Below are 27,880 nucleotides of genomic sequence, written 5' to 3'. Positions count from 1 at the left end.
AGGGAAATTTGCTTCATCACACCAGCAGAAGAAGTATTCAGAGACCAGTAGAAAGCAGCCATAAATCCAATCCATAATCATTCTCTTGCCGCATGCCTTGATTTCAGGCCTTTAGGGAGGTGATCATTTTAACCAAGGAGCCAGTTCACATATGGCAGCTCACTGGGGACAACCTTACATAAAATAGTCTTCCGTCATTAATAACACTCAATAATGCAAAGGCATATTTCTATTCTAATATTCACATGTATAGTATTTGCTCCAAAGGGCACATATCTCCCAGTAATCCCTTCCATAGTGGAATGGTTTCACACAGCCCAGCGATGGTGAAGTGATAAAGACTTAGAGAAAGGTCAGGACCTTTCATCGGATTTCCTGTGGTGGTTATTCAACAACAAAAACAGTGCATTATGAAGATCAATACCTTCTGTGGTCATTTAAGACCCAGGGCTTCAGTGCTATGCCAGGGGGCAGCTATTGGAAAACAATAAGCCCTCTCAGCTTGATCCTTTACCTGTGATCATGGCTGTGGGGGAGGGAAATAGTCAGCAGAGAATCAGAAAGAAACAAGAGTTTTGTATCAAAATGAGATATCGACCGGCTAAAACATATGACCTGTCTTTTGTAAAAGAACTGCTGCCTTGAAAGTTGAATTTTGCATGAATTATTGATGTTAAAGGTTATGATAGTGTCACATTCCTCCATTCTGGACTATTGTAGAAAAGTGGTAGTGCAACATGTGTGGTTTTTACCAGGACAGTTAAGGCAGGTCATGAATATTTTTACCTTGTGCAAAATGTCCATCATCTCATACCAAACAAACTTTCTTGATGTCAAAGCCTTTCACAGCCACATAAGGAAAGTTTAAATTTGCTATAGCTGACACTACTACTCTGACAACGAAGCAGTCAGCCTTCCCCGATGCAGCGGTGGAGCTAGCGGGGCGCTCGCTGTTCCGTGCCGACAGGACTGCAGCTTCAGGCAAGACCAAAGGCAGAGGTTTGGCGCTGTACATTCACAACTCGTGGTGTACAGCAACGAACATAATAGGAACTTTTTGCTCCCCCGACTTGGAATATCTAGCAGTGAAGTGCAGACCGTTTAAACTGGTTAGAGAACTCAGCTCGGTCATGATCATAGCGACCTACATTCCACCGAGGGGTAACGCTAAGCTAGCGCTAGAGGAGCTATACTGCCTGATTAGCAGCCAAATGGACGCTAATCCAGAGGCGGCTGTGATCGTGGCTGGGGACTTTAACCATGTAGAATTAAAGGCTGTTCTCCCCAAATTCCACAAATCCATCACCTTTCCGACCAGAGACTGCAATATACTGGATCAGGTATACTGTAACATTCCAGGGGCATACAAGGCTGTAGCAGCTCCTCACTTGGGCATGTCAGATCACATCTCTGTGGAGCTGATCCCTGCCTACAGACCTCTGATTTGCAGGACCAAACCCACCACCAGAACCATCCAGGTGTGGACTGAGGAGGCTTCCTCAGCCCTACAGGACTGCTTTGAGCACACAGACTGGGGAGTGTTCAAAGCAGACGCTGACCTGGACGAGTACACGTCAGCTGTGTTGTCCTATGTTCACTTCTGTACTGATGCTGTCCTACCCACAAAGACAATCACGGTTTTTCCTAATCAAAAACCATGGGTGGACGGCACAGTGTGGCCCCTGCTAAAAGCCCGGGATGCAGCCTATAGGTCAGGAGACAGGCTGGCTTACAGCAGGGCCCGGAAAGAACTGAAAAAGGGCATCCAGCTGGCTAAACACAGGCACAAGCAGCGCATTGAGGAGCACTTCAATGACAACGATCCACGTAACATGTGGAAAGGCATCAGGACCATCACGGACTACAAGCGGAATGACCAGCAGGTCAGCCATGACCCGACCCTACCTGACACCTTAAACAGCTTCTTTGCACGCTTCGACTCTCCGAGCAGCAGAAGAACTGCACACCTTCCTCAGCCAGAGGTGCAGCAGCAGCCTCTCGTCCTGCAGCTGCACCAAGTGACCTCCGCTCTGAGGAGGATCAACACCAACAAGGCTGCAGGTCCAGATAAGGTGTCAGGGCGCACACTGAAGTCATGCGCTGACCAACTGGCAGGAGTCTTCCTGGACATCTTCAACCTGTCCATACAGCTGTCCATGGTCCCGGTGTGTCTGAAGTCCTCCATCATTGTGCCTGTTCCAAAGAAATCAACCATCACCTGTCTCAACGACTACCGACCTGTCGCTCTGACCCCGGTTATTATGAAGTGCTTCGAGAGGATCCTCCTGAGATACATCAAGGACGCCATCCCCGTTGGCCTGGACAGTCTGCAGTTCGCCTACAGGGAGAACCGTTCTACGGAGGATGCCGTCTCGACAGCACTTCACACGGCACTGACTCACCTGGAGCATCCTAACACCTACGTCAGGATGCTATTTGTGGACTTCAGCTCGGCTTTTAACACTGTCCCCCCGGACATGTTGGCCCTGAAACTCCACAACCTGGGTTTGTCAGACTCACTCTGCTCCTGGATCAGGGACTTCCTCACCAACAGGCCCCAGGTGGTGAGGATAGGGGAGTCTACATCAGCCCCACTGATCCTCAACACTGGCACGCCGCAGGGTTGTGTACTCAGCCCTGCCTTATTCACACTGTACACACACGACTGCTCTGCTATCCACCCCACAAACATGGTCGTCAAGTTCGCGGACGACACCACTGTGGTGGGTCTCATATCTAACAATGATGAGACCCACTACAGAGATGAGGTCCAGAACTTGACACAGTGGTGTTCCAGGAACAACCTCATCCTGAACATCAGCAAAACCAAGGAGGTCATAGTAGACTACAGGAGATCCAGGAAAACTGATCACGCTCCCGTCTGTATACTTGGGGAGGCGGTTGAGCGGGTAGACAGCATCAAGTTCCTGGGCATCCACATCTCCTCTGACCTCTCCTGGTCAGTGAACACCTCACACCTGGTGAAAAAGGCCCAACAGCGGCTTTTCTTTCTCAGGAAGTTGAAACGGACTGGACTGTCTACTCAGCTGCTCGTGAACTTTTACAGAGCCACGATCGAAAGCATCCTGTGTCTCAGTGTGACTGTGTGGTATGGCAGTTGCACAGCACAGGACAGGAAAGATTTAGCCCGGGTGGTGAGGACAGCACAGGGGATTGTGGGCTGCAGTCTACCAGATCTGGACTCAGTTTACACTGCCCGAGTCCAGAAGAAGGCAAGACGCATTGCCACAGACCCCACCCACCCGGGCAACAAACTGTTTGTACCGCTTCCATCAGGAAAGCGGTACAGGAACATTAAAACCAGCACCAACAGACTCAGGGACAGCTTCTTCCCCAGAGCTGTTAAAGCAATAACCCCCCTACAGTGAAACACTCATACACATAGTCTGGCACTAGTGCACTTTGTTTTATCTACCTCACTCTGTATTCTGCATTTTGTACTTTGTATTTTATATTTTTATATTTTCTTCTAAGGTGTGCAATTTTTTATTTTCCTATTTATAAGTGTGTTTTGAAGCTGAGAATCTGCACAAAATTTCGTTATGCTTGCATAATGACAATAAAGACTCTTGAATCTTGAATCTTGAATCTTGAATCTAATCACCACGCTTACATTTTAGACAAAATCATTACTCTAGAATTTTTTGACATCAAGCATGTTTGTCTGCTATGTTCCGATGAACACGCTCACATTTCGCGCTTATTAAATATTCATCACTTGCCTTTGCCATTCTGTGAAAAAATAGTGCTATGTAGATATGGAAGGCATATTTTAAGCTAACAAAAACACAATGATTCTTAGGTCCATGTAATTACACACTAATGGATACATGGTTATGAATATTATATTCCATTTCTGCCATAAGATCCCTCTAAATCCCACTTACTGGATCTTTAAAGGATCCCCATCAGCTTATGTCAAAGCAGTCAGATGGTGTTCCTAATTCCACACCTATTGACATTACATACAGCACTGCAAGTGCTTCTAATGGCCTCTCTTATTGGTATTGCTGACATCTCCATGCCACTATGACTGCTGTGTAACTGAGCCCAGCTGGTTGCTATCAGTGCTATATGATCTGTCCTGGGGCAGTGGCTTAATGCAGGAGGCTGAACGGCAAGTCTGCGGCTGGTCGCAGCTAATGATGTCGCGATCTCTGAAGCCTATAAGGTCAATCCAATATCAGGGTGTCACACAGTAGGAGAACAAGAGAACGGGGACAAGAGGGAGACTCAACTTGAGTTGGGAATGGGAATCCAAATGCTATTCGCTGGAATTTAAAGCGATCGGGTCTTCAGACTGTCGTGAAGGCTCACTGAATGTTTAGATGCAATTTCACGGTTGTGTTCAATAGTTTATTGAGGTTTCTATTAAAGGACTCAACAAACCGTGACAGAGCAAACAAGACAGCACAGAATAACAATCAATTATATCAATAAAATGTGCTAAAACTGATGTCTTCTCGCCCACAGAAAACATTCAGAGTTGTACAAATACAAACATCATACATCCAAGCCAACACGAAACAGACTAATGAACACACACACACACACGCACACACACACAGGGATAAGATGATGTGAGGCAGATGTTTAAATGAGTGACATATGGCATAGGAGACTGACAAAGCTCAACCTGTTGAAGTGGCGTTTGACACAAGATGTGGCTCGGCAGATAAATTCTCTGGCCAGTGACAGCTCCTGTTGAAGGATGGGTGCAAGCAATCCAACCTATCAGTTTAGTTGACAGATTTCTGGACTTGAAGCTCAGATCAAAGATTGAACTCACCACAGTTTTTTACTCAAGCTGTCTCCCTTAAGGCGAGCTTGTTATTTCACCTTTGTGACATTTTTAGCTTAAAAGTCTGAGATGCATTCACTGCTCTGTTTCTCAGGACAGTTTTGTTTAGTCAGTGCTCACTAAATTAATTTGGCTTGATGTTGTTTGACTGATCCACCCTTTTCAGGAAAAAAAGAAGAAATATAGTGCTATCATTTACCAAACAGTCCTAGGGGAAATTTATTTTGGGTAAAAACAGACATTTCAAACGTCTAAGGAAAAACATATATATTTGTTTTATCTAAACCACTTACGTATAACAATCCCTTGAGCCCTCAAGTTATTTCACAGGTTAAAACTGAAATTGGGAAATCAGTCAGTCAACTGTGAGCGTTTACACTAGACAGGTTGGGTAATTATTTTACCATTCACCTTTATTTCCTTTCTAAATAAGTCTGGCTCACCTGTGGGTTTGATGAAAACCTACAGTCTTTAATTATCTCACTTCAGTGATCACTGCATTTCTCAGTGTCAGCAGTCACTTTGGTTAGCAATAGCAAAGAATGCTTAAACTATTAACTAGAAAAATTGTAATAAATGAAAATTTCTCTTTAAACCTGAGACTTCACCTACCTTAACATTTGGGGTAAACTGTAGTAGTATAACACTGATGAGTATGCGAGCTGTATGTGCTTGCCTGCTATGTGCTTCACCCTCAGTAACTTCCTTGTTACAGAGCCTCGATGGCTGTGGCTCTGTCTCTCCCACCGGACCTGAGGTGTTGCTGGATTAATCAGCCCATCATCCGGCTCGGCCTTACACCTCCCAGCCTGCCACATGACACCTGCAGACCTGTCGCTGGCCCAAACCCCCTTTATCACACCTCCGGATGCCCATACTCATTCATGGGGTGCAGCAGAGAAGGAGAATTTGACAAATGACAGCTCAGTGATATCACTCCCTGTAATTCAGCGTTCAGGGAGTCGATCCAGGGCGACAAAATGGCAACGTTTGAGCTGAAGTGCCACTTGACAAAATCATAAGATGCCCATCAGAGGCCAACAAAAATTTTCAACTTTCAATCAATGCAAACAGGCAAGCGCTCTTTACTGTAATCACATTGTGCCTTGATCCAACTGAGGATGATTCTTTTGTGTTGATACACAAAGGACAAGCCAAAAAGGATGATATCAAGGTAGATCTAGGTTGGCTTTAAAGAAGAGGGAATGCTCAAGTGTATAGTGAACACAGAGACTAGGTGTTGATCCTTTCAGGGCTTGGTATAAGCCCTGACGGAAGAGACAGCTGAGATGAGCCATGGTGAGATATTGGGAGAGTCGGAGCTTTGGCAGAAACTCAATAGAGCTTTAATGACCCGCAGTCATGGCCAGCAGTGGCTCACAACAGAGCCAGGCTTTTCATTCATCTGACCTTCAGAGGAATGAAGGACAGGAGGGCCGCTCATCTGACCTGTGAATGCTCCATCACATCATATCTGAGGTTGGAGGTTTATGGACGTTTGAGACGTGACAACAGAAAATGGCAGTTCAGTATCATGCATTTAAAAGAAACACGATCTTGCTTGATAGTTTGATAACCTAAATGAGCTGGACATGTGAAAGATTGCCTAAAACGAAATCCTGACATTCGAGCGTATAAAAGCTTACAAGCAGTTTCACAAGTTTAAACTCATTTACGACAAATCACAAAGTTTTTACATCATAGCTAAAGATTTTGCAGAGTGTGCTGCTGTGTTTTAAAGGTTTAAATGTATTATTTCTACCTTTCTAGGCAACCACTGCCTTAAAATAATTTCTGTACAGCATGAAAATTAATTATCTCAAACTTAATGTACATCAGTGATTACTAATCTGGAAAACCCCAAGAAAGTTTTGAGGGGTTATATGATTTAAGGAATAAGAAATAAAATGAATACTTTTCTTATGTTTCCATTTTCTTGTGAGGTATTGAATACTTTCAACTCTTTATGCCCCTAAAATCAGATTAGGGGAAAAACCTGTTAAACTGCTCATAAACGTCTGTGACCTGATTAAATATTGATTTTAATGTATCACAAAGTAGAAAGATTGGGAACCAGTAATATAACCCACCACAGCCAACGTTAGGTATGTTAAGTACACTAAATATGCATGAATTAACAATTTTTAAAACTTTAATCAGTGCAAACTTCAGAACACCCTCCAACAAATCACGACGGCACCACCATAAAGATTGAGGACTTTATTTGAAGACTAATTTTAAAAAAAGATGGGCAAATTGGTGCTCTCAATGCCAGTACATTCCAACATTTGTCTCCACGCAGTCAAAATTTGACACATGCTGATACTGTTGGAGACTGTTGGTAGATCAGCTTCCCTTATCTGTAGATTAACAGTACAGTTTATGTTTCAAATTGTGCGTAGACGATAAAATACATAACATTTTGTGTCTGAGCTCTGTTTTCCAGCTTTTGAGACGATCATTAAAGTGGGCCTGGGTGCACTGAAGAAGGTGTCCCATCAATAAGTCTGATCAATGACCAATTGATTTTCATATTTGAATTGTAGGGGGGAAGGTACTTAGAATAATCTGAAACAATATAGAATACATTCAACATTCAAATAGTCAGAAAAAATGTAGAGCATATGATCTGTAGGTGAAGTGTAGAAAAACACATCAACGTGTCACATGTGAGGCTGCACACAGCAAAGAAAATGAAAATATTTGCATTAGGCAGTTCAATAAACAGCACATCAGAGGGGGCAGAGGTGACGGCTGTAACTCGCTATCGTTACAGACGTTTGATCAAAACAAAAACACAAACTTCTCCCGGCGCTCGTGTTTCGATTTGCCACATGCCAAGAACTCCGCCCTTTGGAACGTAGCCCTCGCCAAAGCAGTCCCTTTGAGGACTGCAGCACAGCCAGTCTGGCCTTTTGAAGTACACTGCTTGGCAAATCAACCGACCCGCGATCCAGGACCACAGCCTTGATTGGGATTCGCAGGGCGTCTGCAGACGAGGGGAAACGCACTCCACATTAATTAACACCTGGCCTCATTATCTGTCCCATGTGCCCAAGACCACTGGGGTAAATTTAACACCGGCTTATTATCATGGGGGATGGTATGTTGGGCTTTCATGTGTGCGTGCATTTGCTTGTTTGTACGAAACTTGAATTTAAACATGTGTATTGGTTGTTCTTGCGTGTATGTTTATGTGTATATGAGCATACCTGTATATTTTCCAGGGTATTATTATGTGTGCGCTGCATGTTTCCGTGTGTGTGAGCTTGGTTGTGTGTGTGGGATTAAATTCCCTCTGATGTCAGGATTCAATAAAAGGCTCTAACATTAATATAATGAGAAGATGTTTAATTCTCCTTGCTAGATCTCGCCCTCTCTCTCCCAAAACAGCCATCGGATAAAACACCGACTGCTTCTGTGGTAAAAATTGATATCTCTCTTGTCAAGACAGAATACTTAACACGGGCGGATATCTGTGTGTAAAATAACCACGTCAGATGAATTTGCAGGCATCTCTGCTCATCCGGTAGAGACAGAGCAGCATGACACTAACAATGCTGTTGTAGGCTTGTGTCTCACTGACGTCAGTTGTGCTAAAAATGTTTGTACTCATCGTTCAGAACGTAGCTGTGGATAAAGATGCTCTCACTCATATGACAAAATTCATATGCTGTGACAAAAATGTTTTTTTTTTATTGTATTTCAAACTGCGTTGTACTTACAGGATGCAGCACGTATACTTTGTGTGTGTCAGTTTAGTCCTCTTCAGTTTTCTCCGCTCGCTCAACTATAAAGCAATAATTCAACACTTGGGGTAATGTGCTACTTTGCTTTTGTTCCAAGAGTCAGGTATGAAGATCAATTTCAATCTCATGTCTGTGCATTAAGTATGGAGCTGGAGTCAGGAGGCAATTAGCTTAGCTTGGCTTAAAGACTGAAAGCACAAGGAAACAAAACTCAAAAACTCATTAACATCATTGTATCTCGTCTGTTTAATCTATACACACTCGATCGTTCAATAAGGGCCACTGTTGACATTATTTTTTGTACGTGGATTTAACAAATTAAATATAACGTGTCAATTAGTAAGCCTTTGAGCTAACTGTTTCTCCTCTGCTCTTGCCCTCATGCAAAGATAATCATTTCAGTTGTATCAGTCTACTCAGTTCAGTGTTGTAAAGAAGGAATATAAAACTATAAATGTGAAATGTTGTCAGTGTTCACCAAATTTAAATTCTGGGCGAAAGCACCAGATAAATTTACTTTTTGCTTCAGCAAGTGTCTCCATTGATAATGGCAGTTCATTTGAAATTAACTGATTTCAGCCCGGATTTCTGCTCACATCAATGGATTAGTAAGAGAGTAGCTGACCTTTGCTAGGCCACCAGACTTCTGTGTCTTATAAATCTTGATTGTTCTTTTGTTTTTAGATTAATTTGGAACCCAGAATTGTTAAAACAAACCCAAATTTCACTCCTATTAGACCATATAGTTTGAAGCAATTTCAAACAAACAAAAATGAAAGTGCAATCCATTTGTCGCCCCAGAATGTCTCCACCCTAACAATACACTGATAAACTATTCTAAAGTCATTGCATTATTGATTTGGACTCTTGCTAGTCTCATATATGCAGCTTTAAAACACATGAAAGCCTACCACTGAGGGACTCTAAGTTCTCTCTCATTGAGAAGAAAATCAGAGGACACAGACGGAGTTCTCAGCCTTTTACGATGAGATGCAGGGGTCATCGCAGAGAAATTGATAGAAACTGGGATGAAATTGAGAGAGCGGGAGAAAGAACGAGAGACAGCGAGAGTGAAATTGCTGCATTGTTCAGTGTGTTAGTTCATTGTGTGTCAACTCATCCTCCATCTTTTCAATCTGCATGGTTATTAGAGGCTTTTATTAATCTGAAATGCCAAAGTGAGGAATAAAGCATTACTGAAATGTCACCCTTTCACTGAGCATGATAAAATCACACCAGCCACTTTTGGAAACGAACATTATTCCCCTCTGTACTTTCATCCCTACCTCTCTCCCTCTCTTTCTCTCTCTCTACAGCACAGTCTTTTTCACTCGTTCTCAGAGATCGATATGGCCTGACAACATGATGGCTGGGTTTCCTAAGGGGGGGGGGGGCGTCGCAACAGTTGCCTGTCATCTCAACATTCAAGTCTTTCCCCTTCCTCTCAGTTCATGATTTCTCAAACTAAAAAAGAACGAAATACACAAACAAAATTCTGCCCTGTGATGCTTGGCCTTTTGGAGAGACATAGCCAGCGTTTTGATTCCTAGGGGATTTCTGTGGCAATGCAATGCAACTTTGAAATACTGCACATATTAACAACTTAAAAGCCTAGTTCAACATTTTGGAAAAATGTCAGTGCATTTGCTTTCTCTCCAGGAGTAGGACAAAAAAAAAAAACAACTAAATGGCAGTGTTAAGCATAAAGATGCAGCTGGGATGTCTTTAGCCTAGCTTAGCAAAAAGACTGGGAACAGGGGCAAACAGCCAGCCAAAAAACATCAATCTATAATATCATCATGAACAGATAAGCAAAGAAATATGACTGCTTTAAACGTGTGACTATGCATATTTTTGCAACCAGAACTTAATCCAAATAAACACTATGTAGACGAAAGTATTGGGACCCAGGTCTTTATTATTGAATTCTGGTGTGGTAATGGGGCTGTTTTTCAGGGTTTGGGTTCGACCCCTGACTTCCACTGAAGCGAAATCTTAATGCATCAGCATACCAAGACATTTTGGACAATGCTATGCTTCCAGTTTTGTGGCAACAGTTTGTTGAAGGCCCTTTTCTATTCCAGCATGACTGTGCCCCAGTGCACAAAGCAAAGCTCCATAAAGACATAAATTTGGTGTGGAAGAACTTGACTGGCCCACACAGAGGCCTGACCTCAACGTCAACCCGATCAGACATGTTTGGGATGAGCTGGAATGGAGACTGTGAACCAGGCCTTTTGGTGCAACATCAGTGTCTGACCTCACAAATGCTCTACTGCATGAATGTGCAAAAATTCCCACAGAAACACAACAAAATCTTGTGGGAAGCCTTCACAGAAGAGTAGAAGCTGTTACAGCTGCAAAGCTGGTCGAATGTGATGTCACTGAAGTCCCTGTTGGTGTAATGGTCAACTGTCCCAATACTTTTGTTGATATAATGTACAAACATGTCTTGCTCTTGTAAAGAAAGCTAATAACAACATTACCCAAAATGGTAACATGTTTGTTTCTAATATTATAGTTAGTGATTAATTAATTTCTAGAGAATATCCTTTTTGAGACCATCACTCTGATTTTTTTAAGCTGATACAAGATCATTGTAGCAATTCCAATTTAACTTTGTAGCAGCTAATCACTGCTGCACGTTGTTGCTATCTTTGCTATAAACTGTGAAATCTGTGTCCAGAGCTTGAAATTTCACATGCTGCAAGAGTCACTGCAGATCTGTGTCATCCACCCGTATTCTGCCTCTTTGCTACACTCAGGAAGAGGCTATCTGCTATGTTTTCATGACAAATAGGTGAATGTGGGGGGCGGAGCCACCAATACAGATTTTTGAGGTTAAAACTTAAAAACAGTTCCTCCCTCCCACTCCTCAGTCTGGCCAAAATTACACACAGTGTCTTGAGGGAAGGGAAGTCCTTCACATGCACTAGCACATCGCTGCACAAAAAACAAACAAACAAACCAAAAAAACCTTTTGCACGCCAGACTGCCAAATAGCTCTTGAGTAATTCAATTACTGTATATTTTACAAGAACCCCATTCAGCTTGTCAAGCATAAAAGGGTGCTGAATGGGTGCTGAAAGCTGGAAAAGAATTCAATTTAATGGTGTAAGGAATTCCTTTTACTTATAAAATTACAGTGTGGACGGTCATCGACCCTCTTATTTATTTATTGAAAAGGTCGAAGAGCTGAGATGGACATGGCAAAAAGTAGGGACAGGAAGTCCTCTGAGGGCGGAGCCAATCTTGGACTAGCTGATGCTGTAAATTACTGTCACTCTCTAATAAATTCTGTGTCATTGGTATTGACAGACACCACATATTGAAATAACTAATTGCCTCCTGAGGTGTAAGACAAACACGGTGATTCACTGATGAAATATTCATCTGTGAAATGCTTGCATTGCAGCGTCTTTGCCAGGAAAGTGGCACAAAATGCGCTGGCATATGAGTCTACAGCAAATTAGTAAAATGTGACTGGACTAAGAGAAGAAAGGAAGCTGAGTCATAGTGAGGTAAGAGGATTTCCTTTGAATCATTCCAAAAGTACCATCTTTATCGCCTGCAACTTGGGTCCTCAAGCAGCAAATGCTAATGAGATTAGTCTTTGTCACACTGTTTCAAAATTAAAACCTAAAGGGAACAGAAAAGATTTAATATCTTGTGTAAAGTTTGTAAATGTAGCGTTTGAAAAGAGACGAGAAGAAGTAGGGATGCAGTCAATTCACTTTCAACTTGATCTCCGGCAGGAAATTCACAAGCTACTTTAAGAATAATTTGATGTTCATCGCTCTGATTGCAGTTGCTGATGATGCAAATCCAGGTGTTCAATAGTTACCATGAACTCCAATAAGTGATTATCAAACTTTAGCCTGGTGTCAGACCTGCAGTGCAGCTGTATGTGTTTTCCTCCTACCTAATTGTGAATGACTGGGCTGTTTGTCTGTATTTTTCCCAACTTGTAAAAACTTTTCTTTTTTCCCTGCAACATGCTGCTTTAATTACCCACAGCAAAGTGAGCCACGTGATCAATCAGTCAGTCATCTACTGAGCTGAGTCCAGCAGATCCCGAAGTATCACCTTGTTATCAGTGTAGTTATGAATATAGCTTCTAGATGCTCACTCATACATAAAATCTAAATATGTGGCCTTGACTGTGATGGAGGTACTGACTGTTTATATTTCATTATAAAAATGTAATAATTTCTTCTGACACTAGGTAAAGCATTCTTTATTTCAGTGAGGCTGGCTGCCAGTGCTTTACATTAGAGATGTACCTGACTACTGTGTAATACGCATTTTTTTCATACATCTGCCAACACACTTGGTATGACAGGAAGCTTAAGGGCTTTTACAAGACTTAAAATAAAGTAATGTGCATTTTAGCATTGCCTAACCTTGTCATAATGATGAAAATGTGCTCTGATATTTCTGCTGAATCTACTACTACTGCATTGCGTGAATTAAATATGCTTCAACCACAGCTGTGTTAGCTGGAGACATATGTCACATTTCCACTCCCTCATATCAAACGCAGTGGGCAAATGCAAAAGCAACGTACATCAAGATTTGACAGTCTGCCAATGGCAGGCAGCTTGATTCCATCGCATGTCAGTGAAAGTAGCAGCGTGTGAAATACAATATAAAAACTGTGCAGTCTAGTTCTTCTGTGTTGATAAAACACAATGCAAAGGTTGAGTTTACAGAGATAAATAAAATGTGCAATTATTATAATTTGTGCTGAGAAAGCAGTAATCCTGCGTACACCTACGAAAAATATTCCAAAGTGGCTTTTCAAGTATTACGTCTTCTTTGAAAATAAATAAATAAATAAATAAATAAAAAGGAATGAAGCACTTATGCATATTGGCACTCCATTCCAGACAGCAAACATGCATTTAAATGTTAAGCTGTCCAGAAAGACTCTGTCTCGTCGAACCACAAAGCCCATCATTTTCTTTTATATCTCCATGCATAATTCATCTGTCTTTGTATTTACAACCCTCTAAGAATTAACCTGTCACAGATCCCACGAAATGCTGCCGACATATCTCTATCTGTCAAGTGCTTCACCTCATGGAGCATCCAACCTCCACGTGTTCAAACAAGGCATGGATATTATGCATCATCAGCTGACAGAAAACAAGGGACAAGGAAATTAAAAAGCCAGGAGACAAAAGATGTGGCAGGCGAGTGAAAGAATAAATGATGACTCCCTCCTTCTCCTGGAGTCAGGGGACATGTTGCATGTCATCTCGGTGTCTTGGTACGCAGTGGTGCGGTGATGATGTGCTGGGCAGGGCCAGTTCAGAACAGAGTCAAGGGCACAGGGTTGACAGGAAGCTAAACGCTCCAACTGTTCCCTGTCCTCAAACAAATATATGGATGAGTGACCCCCCCACCAACCCACCCACCCACCCAAGAAGGAAAAGTACAGGGATCAAAGAGGGCCAATGGCAGTCACTGCTATGACCTCTGAACTGCTCGGTTAGTTTAGCAACTAGAGACACTTTATTCATGAAACTGATGCTCTAAGTGGTTTGCCACAGACAGGTCGTGTCCAAAACCGCTTTTTACTATATAGTGAACTTTACTTTTATCATAAATGGTTGCCATTTCATCCCTGTGTCAGAATTCTGAGTGTGCAATTTATGCACATCATAGCGCACTTTAAAAAAAAGTCCATAATGGAACAAAAAAAGTAAAATCTGTTGCATGTATACTACTTTCCTCTCACAATTCTGAAAGGCGATGCATCCCATGTTATAAGGGACACAGCACCTATGGGTGATAAGCAGCGAGATTTCTGTCTGCTGAGTGTTTATAATATAGGAAGTAACGAATAATGATGGGGGCAGTTTATTTGCTTAGCTATAGGTTAGGACAAAACAAGAAACAAAAACAAAAAAAAAAGAAAAGAAAAAGCCAGTTGGATGAATAGGTGTTCAACCCTCACTTGTAGTCCAATCAGGGCACTCAACTCCTAAAATACTGCATTCTTATGCATCTAGTTTATAATAGCAAATACATTTTGTAAGATACTTTTGACTTGATTGATTTGCCGCTGATTTGCAACCTGTCCAGGTTGCCAATACCCAGATACACCAGTACCCAGATTTAGCTGGGACTGGCTCTAGTCACCCCTGCCCCCCCACAACGCATCAAAAGAACACGTGGTTATAGCTTATGGATCGATGGAAGCTGTTTAATGTCAACCTTGTCTCTGCAATGATGAAGCATGTATTTATGTTTATGTTTAGCTGCTTAAACATGCATTAATTGATTTTTTTTTTGGCCACTTGGGGACAAACACTGATGAATTATTACCATATGTATTTGACATGACATATATCATTAGCATACAGTCGCCTATGTGCACATAAAGCAGACTCAATGCAGCATCAACACATATTTGTGCAGGTAGAGGAAAAATGTCTATTTTTGAGTTTGAGGCGAACCAAACCTTTAAGATTATTCAGAGATTGTGTTCTTGGGTGAATACTGAAAAGTCAATGATTTATTACATTCATGTTTTCAGTATTAAAAGCATAACCTTTCTTTAACAAAGTATTTTAGAACTTAAATGCAGCAAAATCTGTGTCATTACACTTTATGAACTTTATAAACTTTCTGAATTGTACAAAACTCTGACAAACATACAAGCATTGAAGGAGACAGAGCTGAGGCTTTCTGCATATTCACTATTTTCTGTCAATGACCTCACAACCTACAGCACATATTAAAGGTTGCTTTCCTTTCACTAGTTTATAATCTATTTATCTTTCTAAAGTCTATTATGTCAGTTGTTGTGGGCATGTAAGACGCAGATTGAAAGTTCACGCTGACTGCCGTCATTGCCAGTAAAATAAGTCTGCTCAGTTGACTGTCAATAACGGGGCACTCCCCGAACAGCTTAGTGGAAGCTCTTGTCTCGTCTATCCTTCCTAAGCCTCCGAGGGGGCCGTGTGTTGAACTGGAAGCCACAACCTCTTTCATCCGTTCTGAGAGAACTGAATAAAGTTCAGAGGAATTACAAGAATCTACCCAGTTGGACTCAGAGTAGCTGGAATAAATACCATGACTGAATCAGTCTCACAAATGTTTATACATTGCCAACGTGACCTCGGTGAATCAGCGTGGCTGCAGCTACCGTGTCACATGTGGGCTGATGACAACTAACTCGAAGCTCACACTTATTCATTCACATCAACCGCCTGATCACTGTAGGCGCAGTGAGAGGATCTCGGTTTCTTCCTCCGAGATTTTCCCCGCCACGTTTCGAACCACTGAGCTGCTGGGTGAAAATGGCAGTTGCAGTTAGAAATGCTTCACAAAGTGGTCTGTTTAAACACAACAGAATTTATTTACCCAACAGATTCAGACTGTGAATGTTTTAAGACATTGTGGCAGCCATCTGCTTATTCCACATTTTGTCAAATAAACATGTCTCTGCACATTACTGGGCAACTACAAATGATTTAGTTTAACACCGAGTTGCGTGAAAATTAAACCCCCTCTCTCTATGACGTCGTAGTAATGACCTGCCACTTTTGTAAATTTCCATTAAATCCACCAAAGCCAACCTGATCCTGACTTAAAAGAGGGAGAAAAGTGCTGCAATTAAAAACACTCTCGTGTCTGTTAACCATATCAAAAAGGATTACGAGAGGTTTTAGATGCAAATGCCTTCCAACAGGCATTCATCTGCATTAACAGCTATTGTTCACTGGGGCCCATGTGGTGCAATAATGTAATCACAATTGTGTTGCCTGAGACCATTCAAATTAACCTAATTGGATAATTTGTATTAATCTATAGAATAGCTGAATATCAAAAACCTTTTTTGCCATTTGTCACAACAGAGTGGATGACTAAGAAATATGATTCATATATGGAAAAATATTGGTGCAAAACAGTATATCAATATATTAATTTATCTAACGCTTGTCTAAAAATTCCAGTGTATGTAGTCTAATGTTTGAGCTTGCACACTGCCTATTTACTGTATATAGTAAAAAAAAAAAAAAAAAAAGAGAAGTGCTTAAAGCAGTGTTGGATGATAGTGAGTGACAGTGCCACAGCACGCCACAGGAGAACAGCTTTAATACCAACACATTTTGAAGAACCCCTGAAGGTCTGCAGCTAAAAATAAAAACAGGGCTAAATCCCCGATGCAGAACACCTGTCCTAGACACTGTTTATCCTGCGCTCTCTGTGTTACTTGTCCTAAACATTCAAGAAAAAGCAGGCCTGGAATCAGAATCAAAACCAAAAGGGTATCTTTGCTATTTCATCCATACAGTGACAACCTCAAACCTCAAGTTCTAAAACTCCTGAACTGAATGATTAATGCCCTTTTCATGAGCAGAGACGCTGTCATAACTATATTTGGCTGAGTTTAGGTTGGACAAAAAATAAATAAAACAGTAAACAAAACACCCTTAAGCAACAGAGATGGGAATCATAAGCACAAGGTTGAGGGGGGAGGGGGGACAAGCCATCCTGGATTATTTGACCATCCGCTATGAGGCAAACCAACTCCAGGGGAAAGTGATTAGTCTGGGCTCACAACTGCGGGGAAATTGGTGATTGGCTAAAAGAGCTCATTTGCATGCTCCTCTCATCTCGAACAAACTCTCAGGAAGCACCGGTGGATAAGGTCACCGGTGTCAGTCTGCCTGTGTGCCAGCCGAGAATGAAAGCAGATCAAACACACAACAGTCGCTTCGATGAGTGCAGGCGGAGCCCGAGTTCTTCATCATCTGGACAATGATGACCTCAAATTCATGTCAGAGGTGATAGACATCCTGGCAGACAGATGTAGAGACATCTGAAAAGTCACATTACAAAACCGCATGAAGATCCCTTATGTCCTGTTATGGCAGACTGGTACTTTTTTCTGTTCCTTGATCTGCAGTGACTACGTCAATGTCTGTAACACAGACTGTGCCTTTATTTAATATAGTGGTCAAACTGCTTTTTTGTTAATAGTAAGAATTTGACTTTTCTTCAGGTTTTACATTGAAACTGCATGATGCATCTTCCATTCTTGACTTACTGTTGTATTTCATTGCTAATCTGGTGAAGCCAACAGCCAATCATGGAGCAGTGTTTTTAAGATTTATAAAATTGCATTTTATCATTCAATGAGAGTCCAGGAGGTCAGATTTTAAAAGAGTCAGTATGATCTTTTAATTGAAGATATAAACTATGCATTTTTAGCCATACAGCAACTCTTGGAGGTTAAATTTAAGCAATTTAGGTGTTTGTGTGAGCTAAATGATAAACCCAGTATGCTGATGTGGTCACAGTGACAATGCTGTGTGTTTAACAGCTAATTTTTAACATGTTACACATTTACTTCAGCTTAGATTGTGAATATGCTCGCAATCACAATATGCCAATTAACACTAAACAGAAAGTACAGTTGAAACTGATGGGCATGTAAGTGGTTTGGCAGGTGTTGGCACCTGCGTGGGGGAACCCATTTAGATGTGGGGAGAACATGCAAACTCCACACAGAAAGGCCAGCCAGAGGGTCTGAACCCAGAGACTTTGTTGCTGTGAGGAGACAATGCTGCAACACTGCGCTGCCCCTAATCAAGACGTTTAACACAAAATTACGAATGTCAAGCTCACGGAGATGCTAGAGGCTGTAGATGTTGATATTTTTCACAGGATACAGTAAGTGCAAATGTTGACCTCTTAGTGGCAGTAGAAGAACAACCAGCGGAACATCAAAGTCAGTATGACTCATAATTTAAGAACGAGAATGTCGTGCAATCAGGGAATCATCTGGAAAGCTCACACAGCACAACCTCATTTAAAAGGCAATAATATTCTACAGGAATTCGATACAGGTGAAGTGAAATGTCCATGTGAGTGCTCTTGTGTTCTAAATTGGAGAAAATGATTTGCTTGCTTGAGTGGTGTTACCATTGTCTGATAATTTAAAATCCAACAAATGTCCAGTAGAACCGCTTGGCTGTGTCATTGTTACTACAGTCACTACAGTTGCCACCACACAGTGTAATATCAGCAATGAGTAAGTGAGCATTAGTTGACCCATACTGGTAAGCAATCAAGTTTCAGAATTCACTGGTAGTATTTTCATCTACAAATTTTCATTGAAATATACGCATTACAAATATGCAAGAATATACAACAAATTCTGCAAAAACATAATATCATAAAAGAAATGCAGTCTACATAAGATGTGATTAATTGCAAAAATAATGCAGGGCATAAAAATTATGAATCCAATTAAAAAGAGAATGGAAACATGGACACAACTGTGACAAGGCATGTTTAAGTACAAACAGTTACTGTAGTGAAATTAGTCCGACCGCTCTGACTGTCTTTGTCTCTGTTTTGCTCTTTAAACTTCCTGTGTTGTTATGTTGATGTTTTTCATTCGGAATAATCTACTGGGCTGATAAAGGTTTCTCTGTTCGTTTTGATATATAAAGCTTCACAGAACATCACACGCGACTAGAGACTGGCTCCTTTTTCATCCAACTGTGGCATTAAATGTCTCAATGCCATCTGGAGCTGCAAGAATAATAAAAAAAAAAGTCCCCCTTTAAAGATGCCCATTTTAATTGGTAAATATTTACTTGCGTGAGCTCTCGGCGGGTGCACACAGGACTTCTAATGAAGCACTTGAAAGCCTATGGGCTCTTGCTGCTTACTTTGAGTGTGATTCTAAACAAATTCAACCTGGAGTTCAACTGTTGATATTGTTTGATAAGGGCCAATGAAACACAATGCTAAACACTGTGGCGAGCATGCAGTGCATAATAACTGTGCCAGAACAATTACCCTGTCACTGTTAACAATGATCCCTCCTCTGTGTGTGTGTGTGTGTGTGTGTTGGTTCTGAGTGTGGTTTGACTGTGTGTGCGGGCATGTGGATGTGTAGGGCTGGTTGACGAAACCGTAATATTTGCAAGCCAAAAAAAACCCCATGATACTGATGTATGCCCCAGAAGAGACGTGTGTGATATTTATCCAGCATAGGAAAAGGAATAACACAGTTCTGTAATTCCATCAAACAGTTTGCAAGAGAACACAAAATCTTTAAGGTAACACAAACCTTTCTTGAAAGATATTGTAAAAAAAGAAAGAAAAAGAAGGCTCCACAGAATTTATGCTAGACATCTTTTTGTGACTCAGAGCTTTTACGTGTTTGGAAATTTACTGTAAATTGAACTGTTAATGTGTGTGTTGTGTACAGGTATGTCCTAATGCATGCGTGTGTGTGTGTGTGTGAATGTGAACAGGGTTTTCACAACACTTTCAAACATTTCTGGTTTGTGTATATGTCTATAGGTGCCTGTTTGTCCTTGTAAGATACTTATTTCATTGTGTGTGTGTGTGTGTGTGTGTGTGTGCACGCTCATGTGCATCCGTGTATTTTCACACCTGCTTTGCCGAGATTTGTGCATATATTGAGTGTGCAGCTGTAAAGCACTTGTGGATTAGTGCACACTGCTGGTCTGTATGTACATCAATCTCTGCTGCGACGGCAGCAAGTTGCCTTGTGTGTACTGCTCTCTATCCCTGACCCAGTATGCTGTGTGATCCTGCCTACAGCCTCATTTGTCTCCATCAGGGGAAAGGCGAGGTTACAACTCACCAAAGCGCAGTATGTTTCTGGCGGATCTCCACACGTGATATTTGGGGGGTCGAGGGCCACTCGCAGGTACTTTGTCATATCGGTGGCTTCTGGCTGACAGGCCATGTAGTCCCATGCCAGGCCCTCCTCTGTATAGATCTGGGACTTGCACACGTCATAGTGTCCCCAGGCCGCCGGGTAATGTTGCATTGCGTGTGCCACGCTGGTGCACACAGCTTGAAGAGTGAACAACACAGGCCAAAGCATCGCTGATCTCATTCTGTATGTTTTCTGTCGAGCTTCGTTTTGTCTTTACAGCTGCTGCTTTGTCACAGAAATGACAATATTGCTGAGAATTTTCTAAATGAACTGCAGCTTTCAATGGCGCAGTGGAGCATTTGGGAACTATGGCAGCATGTCGCTACCTTTATGTGAGTAGCTTCTGGCAACGATTAGCCCCCATTTAAGGTGTTTCGTCTGTGGTTGCTGCCACTTGTGCCTGGCTGATGAGGTGTATCGACAAGCGGGCTTCTTCGCGAGTGCTGAGTGTTGATGAAAGGGTCAACTAACGGTCAGATGTGATGTGCAGAGAGGACTGACACCTCTCATAAGTCAGTGGCTGTCAGATGTCTTGGCCTGATCTCCTGCAGCATCCTGAAGAAAAGGAAAAAAATAAGAGACTTTTGGTGAATTAAACAGATGGCACAAAAACCCCTGAAACACTGTGGTAAAATATTAAGTTTCAACATGGTTTAAGGACACTGAGGTGGATAAGTAGCATTGCTCATTACCTTTAAACACACACATACAGTATATACACAATTTATATAATACAATTTAGGTATTTAGTATCCACAGTTTGTATGCATCCTTCAGTAATAACCTTGCCAACATCACTGTATACAATTTAAACTGAGCTTGTTCTCCGAACCCTAATCTCCATTTGATTTTCATACAAAAAGGCTTATTTCCGTGTTTCAAGTCATTGTATTTAAGGTATCGCTTTTTCAGACTCATGCTCCTTAATAGCCAAATGTGGAGGTGCATTTGTCCCACTGCCTTCAGAGGCGTTTGGGAAATATTAAAGCAAAATTGGGAGACAGAAATGGTCTATTTGAGGGATTGTACGTTTCTCAGACCTATCACAAGCCATCAGTCAGATGGCCTAACTCGTCAGGTAATGGTGCCTGGCAGCAGTCTGTGGAGACCCACACAATCTCAGTGTCTCGGGTAAAAGGCATGTGCAGGAACCGGGAAAATAAAATGGAGCAGCTATATACAGCGGCCCCCAACAGAGTAATGACACTGTAAATAGGAGTTAAGTTACTGTTGAGTGTCAGTGTGCTCAGATGGCCTGAGGTTTTATGTCAGTGAAAAGAAGCCTATGATCCCCAAAGTGGAAAAATGTAGTTACATTTCAATTTAACCTCTGCCTACTTAGGGCACAGTTCTAACAGGCATGCCCAATTATCCCCTTTTAAAGCTCCTTGCAAGTTGCAATGTTACATCACATCATTTATTCTAATGCATATTCAGACTTAAAAAATGCCTAACACAACCTGCTGGTACATGCAGTTGAACCAATAACTTTCTGGTCAATGGCTTTATTCTCTACCCTTCAGGCTACAGCCGTCCCCCCCCTGTGACTGTGAAATAAATCTTTTTAGGTAAGCTGGGGTTTGAGGCCTGTGGAGTGTCTTTTATGTTCAGAGGAAAGAGCTCCTTTTGGATTTGTGTCAAAATATTACCGTTTTTATCAGGAGATTATCAAGTCAAATCAAATTAATTAAGGGAAGGGTTTTTATTAAAAGCTTTGCCTTATGAAAGGACACAGATTCAGATCAGATTAGGGAAACAGAAACTCATCATAATGAGTCACTGTGGCTCACACGTGCAGCCCGGTGCCTGCGCTCCCTGCCGACATGTGGAGGCGTTAGAATTCGGTATTTTAACTTGGTCATCTTCTCCAGGACTGGAAAATTGGGCCAATTTGAATGGGTTTTGACCACATCTAAGGCAATTACTGCTTTCCTTTCCCAACCCAATGCCCCTTTTGCAAAATGACTACCGGCTTGAATACATTCCAACTGTGGTGAAAGATGTTCATCTGAGCCAGAGAAATTATCTGCACTGCTATTCAGACCCTTCAGAGTGAGCCACGTCAGGAGGCATGGATGGCCAGCTTCATCTGACAGACCTCTGTTGGGAGAGGGGAAGAAAAATACGCTGAGGGGAAAGAATTTGGGCTCTTTAAATGTGCTCATGTCAATCAACAAGACTCCTAAGAAGAGGCCAATTACAAATTTGATAGCAGGGCCAGGAGTGATGAATGAGCCATTTCTTTCATGGGGATGCGAGTATCAAATTTCATAAATATAAATGTCAGTCTCTGATCAGAGGTCCGTCGTGGGTTGGACCACTCTCCTCTTATTTGCTCACACATGCACACACGCCTAGATATCCTCACCCCCCAATAATAGTGGGGTTGACTTTCATTATAAACACAGTCAAATTAGGTGCCAGCGGCAGGGAGGTGGAGGTCGCTTATCTTATTTTTATTTAATAGGGAACATTCAGAGCTAATAAGCAACGGCAAATGGAGCTAACCACAGGAATACTGGATTTAATTCACGGACACCTGGAGTAATGAAATCTGTACAGATGAAAGGAAGGTGTCAGGGTGCTCAGTGAACCTCTGTGGGCAGATACCATTCACCATCTGAGCACTGCTTTGGTGGAGGTAGAAAGGCTCTATATATCTTCTCCATATACACTAAGTGTTGTGACACCTTTTAGAAATCTAATTCATCTCAAACAGAGACTACAGGGGTCTGAAGCAGGTGAACTGGTATATGACAGTAAATGTGACTCATAATATTTCTTTATGCTGTCCTGGTTCTCATTACACATACAGTCCGTAATGTCAAAATATTTTGTTCAAATCACACAGAAATACTATAAATGCAAAATACAGCAGAATTGTAATGTTCTGCTCTTGTTTCGCCCGTCCCTGCATCTATACCTCACATATTCACTGCTGCTCAAGATGCAAGGAGACTTGGGAATGTCATAATTTCACTGAGAAAAATATGAGGTCAGATTCTATATTAAAAGTCATCAATATTTGAGCAGCTCCCCGTATGCAGGGGAGACAGGGAGAGAGAGAGAGCTTAGAGCTTATGGGTGACCACCTCACCCTCCTCTCTCACTCTCTCTCTCACTCTCTCTCTCTCTTCTTTCATTTGTTTTTGAAGCCTCTGAAACACCCCCTTGTGTCCGCTTGCATTCCATCCCCTGGGCAGCTCAAGCATGGCAGAGTGTTTTAAAAGTCAGCAGGCAGCCGTGCCCCGTGGCTTATATTGGTCGCAAACTCCCAGCCAGACTCTTAAAAACCATAGCGGATGTATTCCATTCATTTTATAGTAATCCTGCTAAAGTGTGGCTTTGCTCTCAGTCTCCGAGTGTGGCTTTTCTGATCCGCTCTTGGCTCCCAGTGTGGAGGGGTAGCTGTCCGTGGTGCTGAAACACAGGACATCAGATCTGCCCCTGCGCTTCATGCTGGAGGGCCAGTACCTTAAACACTGACATTGGTGATTGCAAGATGAGACTTTTATTGATTTTGAAATAAGAACAAAAAAGACTCTTAACAGCCTAGGCTGATGCTCCCTCTGCGGTTTATCCTGCAACAATTGCTATTTTGTTGTCTTTCTGTATCGAGCACCTGGTCAGGATTTTGGATGAGCGCACACACAATACTGCCTTGTTGTGTTTATTGATTTTGCTGACTTCCAACCAATAGCTTCTGATCCACGGCCAGTTTGAGCAGACTGATGCTTTGCGGCTGGCTGATGAGCGCAACAATAAACGGGTTAATGCTTCCAACGTTCCCCGAGCCAGGAACCAACCCTTCCATATGAGTCACAGTGGGATTGACTGGCAAACAGAAGCATGTTTGTACTGGCACACATTTGTCTTCTTATTGTCTTTCTGTCTCTTTTGTCCCTTATTCAGTCTCTCAGTCCTGCTTGCTCTCCTTCACATCCTCTTCATTTTTTTGTCTCTCTATGTCTCTCAATAACGTCCTTGCTGCACTACATGCATAAGTACATAAAACAGATAACTTATGTTTATGAAGGATGCACTTTTACCTTCTTGGCCACTTTTTCTTGTTTACAACAAGGACTGGCTGCATTTTCCCACAAAGAGCCCCCCCCCCCCATGTGGTGACAATGTGAGGGTCCCTCAGAGTCAAGCCCAGACAGAGACCCAGCCAGCCTGCACCAAAGCCACACATGAAATCTGCTGCCATACATTATTCAAAGTTCTTCTCCTGAACTGCTAACATGCAAAAATGCAGAGCTTGTTGCCAACATTTTAAAATCCAGGACATGTAAGATTCATGCAATCAGAAACCCAAGAGACCAAAAGCAAAATAAATAATCATTTTATATGAAGTCATACACCCAATTTAGACTAAGAAGCAAAGAAAGCAAGCATTTCCCATAAGTCACAATAATCTAGATATTTACAGGAACAGAAGCTGTATTCATTGTGTTCTGGGTCAGATTTTGCGCAGAGGCGAGGCACACCTAAATCTGACTTTACTGACCTGCTGCGCAACAGGTTAAAGTCACATTATTTCTCTAAATAAACGACCGAGAGTGATGAGGATACATTTAAAATAACAACAGCTTTATACAAAATGCAAAAGTTATAAATCCAGATTTACAAGCACCGCATCTCGCAAGCCAAAGAAAACCTCTTCAATACAGAGAAAAACTTCTGAAAGAAGAAAACGGAAACGCTGTGGATACACAGTAAACTGCAGTGGTTTCATTTAATTTCATCTCATATTCATTTAGCCCACTTCAAGCATGATCGCTGTTAACGTTCCGCCCATGAAACAGCCCACTGTAATTACCCTGTTAATGCCCATTTAGTCACGATTGTCCCCGTCATACAAGTGACGGTATTCAAAAGGGGGGAAAAAAGCTCAAAACACAACAATACTCACATTTAAATGCGCTCCTGGGACGAGCTGTCCATTCAACAAGTTATTTACAACCAAGAGTAGTTGCAGAAAGATTTTCACACGCCTTTGACTGATTCTTCTCTTTTGAATTCATTCGAATTTCGCACCCAAAAAGGACGACTGAAAGCGATGTTTTTTTGCAGAAAGCGTGCGTTCACGCGGAGATCACAACGTCTTCTCTTTCTCTGAACTTTTCTTTCAACTTTGCCGTCTCACTGAAGAAGCCTTTTCATTCCAGACAGCGTTCCGGGACCCGCTCACATTCACACCTCTTCTTTCACGCTTACAAACGCCGCCGAGTATCGACTGGTGTCCACACAGGCTGCTTGGCTTTACGCAGCGCTGCTCTTGGCGCAGCGTTCATTGGAATGGCGCACGACAAATACTTCAAGCAGCCGTTAAGGGGATTCACAGTAGTCGCAAATTTATTAAAGTCCATCAACGCGTATTAAAACACATCCCGATGGAGAGCAACTCTGGAGGGGGTCGTTTGGATTGGCTAGATTTCTCAGTCCAGCGGAGTTGTGGACGGGAGAGGAAGAGGGAGATAAGCAATCTTCCTCAAATGGAGCCCCTATGTCCAGTTACATTCGCGCTCCGCCGGGTCCTAAAGATGACTGGCTGATAAATCTCAACTTCGACTGTTGCTTTTACGCGGTTGTTCAATCAGAGTAACTGTCCAAAAATATTCAGCCTTCATAAAGTAATTTATTCTGATAGGCGACTGAGCCTCCGGTTGTTTGATTTATTGCTCACTGGGGCTGATGTTGTGGATAAAACGATTGCCAGGATTTAGGAAAACAAGTGACTTTATCTCGCAGTGATGCCCCAGACAATTCCTGTCCATGTTCTGTCTCTTTCACTCTATATAGGTGAAACTCCTAGCGTCATACGAACTGATTTGTAAGCTGAGACATATTTGCGGTAACACTTAAGTGGAATATTCTATTTAAAGTTGCTGGATAATTACTGGGCAACGTGCTGCAGTGTCCAACTCTCCCGCAGCTCCAAGCCTAAACGCACACATGTTGGAAAAACGCGACATTGTCATCTACAGAATATCGTAATGTCAATTACAATACTCACCTGTATTAAGGCATATGTGACACAGGCTTCAGGTCAGGTGTCACCTTACACCGTGCGATAAACTCACTCAGATTTTATCATTAGAGATGCATGTGGAGAGTAAATCCACCGAAACTTAAGAGAGACGAATCCCCCAGGGCAGAAATTCGCGGTAATGAGGATGTTGCCAAAGTTATATAAGAAAAAATGTCTAAAATATCATTAAAATATTTATAGCCTGTCCGATGATAATCGCCCGGAGGTCATACACAGATTGTTACCTCGACAACACACGCTGAAGGACTCGACGCTTTCGGAAATTCAAAACAACAAAAAGAGATCTTACCTTCCATCTAAGATTGGAGGGAAATGGCTTCTGTGCTCTTGTACAGAAAAAAAGAAGCAAAAACTCCCCTGGCCGAAGTTGTTGGCGTAATTATTCGGTGGATTTTGGAGGCAGAGCTGAAAGAATAACCACAGTTAGGTGCGTCTACTGGGCTCCCTTGGCGAGGAGTCATAGATGTCACCCTCTCCACTACAGGGTGCCAAGCAGCACGGCAAACAACCGCGGTGACAGGTCGCTTTGAACACGCATTTTAATTGTGCTGTAATGCAAACCGGTGGAGATTGCACGATAAGAACAACCGCGCCCATGTGAAGGTCACCACAGTAAGTGAGCAGAGCATATCCCGTGTCGGTGCAATAAAGGCTCACAACTACTAACTGAGTTGTGCAATCAGTTACTGCAGCGCTTATAGGCTCCATTCATATTTTTCGGGTCTGTGCAAAATGATTGAGTTTCTTCAAAGATGCACAGCAAACCCGGGGTTGTTTTCACGACACCTGAAAACACGTCATTTTCCACGACATTAGGCTGTTTCTACTGTCTGGTGGAATTTAACTTGCATTCGTGGCCAGCATTACGGTGACAAAAGTGAGATATCGCTCATTATAATTATGCTTTAAAGCACTTTGTAACAGTTGTGTAATCAGGCAGTTGGTGATAAAATAGAGTTTATTGCAGTAAAAACTGATTTGGGGTTTTCCGTGGGTTCTGTCTCCCCCTTCCCTCCCTCTTTTCTCCCCTTTTTCTAACATTTGGTTGTCAGATTTCCCCTCTTTATAGCCAGCATCCATTCATCCATTATATTTCAAAATGTAAGAATAAACTCACTGGGATGAACCATCATGTTTTCCTGGGGTTCAGTTTGAGCATCTACATTCACGCCATCTCTTTCTTTTAGGAATCCGGGCGTTCAAGTGTAATTTTCACACCTCTTTTCCTTGCTCTTTATTTCATTTTCTGCAGAACATACGCAAAGCGGCTATACATTCAAAATGCCCCCAAATGGAGCCACAGCCTGTATTGATTTCTTGTAAATTAATATGCAATGAAAGACCCGTAATCCCATTAAATAGTGATAATGCCATTTCTGTTCTGAGCAGATTTTGGTTGAGATTGGTGCTGAATGGCAACGAGTCTCTCATCCCCACTGAGGTAAAGTGGTTCACATTGTATCAGAGGGTTCAGCCTTTGCTTGGAGCGACTGCTGCTTCTGACATTTCCATTAAATCATTCCTTCTGGAAA

General features: G+C 42.1%; 1 protein-coding gene across 2 annotated transcripts in view; it reads right to left on the bottom strand.

Annotated features, from left to right (window-relative positions):
• LOC124069824 (netrin-G1-like) overlaps positions 1–26,870 on the bottom strand; it is a 59,947-nt gene extending 33,077 nt beyond the window's left edge. Inside the window, exons 1-2 of one of the 2 annotated variants that reach the window (XM_046409289.1) lie at positions 26,638–26,870; positions 20,216–20,848 (exon numbers count right to left, since the gene is read on the bottom strand). In XM_046409289.1, coding sequence (XP_046265245.1) covers positions 20,216–20,473 — 258 coding nt within the window. In that variant the 5' untranslated portion in view covers positions 20,474–20,848; positions 26,638–26,870. Of the gene's footprint in view, positions 1–20,215; positions 20,849–25,208; positions 25,746–26,637 lie in introns of those variants that run through there. The other variant, XM_046409288.1, reaches the window with a different exon arrangement.
• Between the last annotated feature and the right edge of the window lie 1,010 nt (positions 26,871–27,880).

The sequence above is a fragment of the Scatophagus argus genome, chromosome 13, assembly GCF_020382885.2.
Source record: "Scatophagus argus isolate fScaArg1 chromosome 13, fScaArg1.pri, whole genome shotgun sequence".
Classification (NCBI taxonomy): domain Eukaryota; kingdom Metazoa; phylum Chordata; class Actinopteri; family Scatophagidae; genus Scatophagus; species Scatophagus argus.
This window is presented reverse-complemented; position numbering and strand designations above follow the sequence as displayed.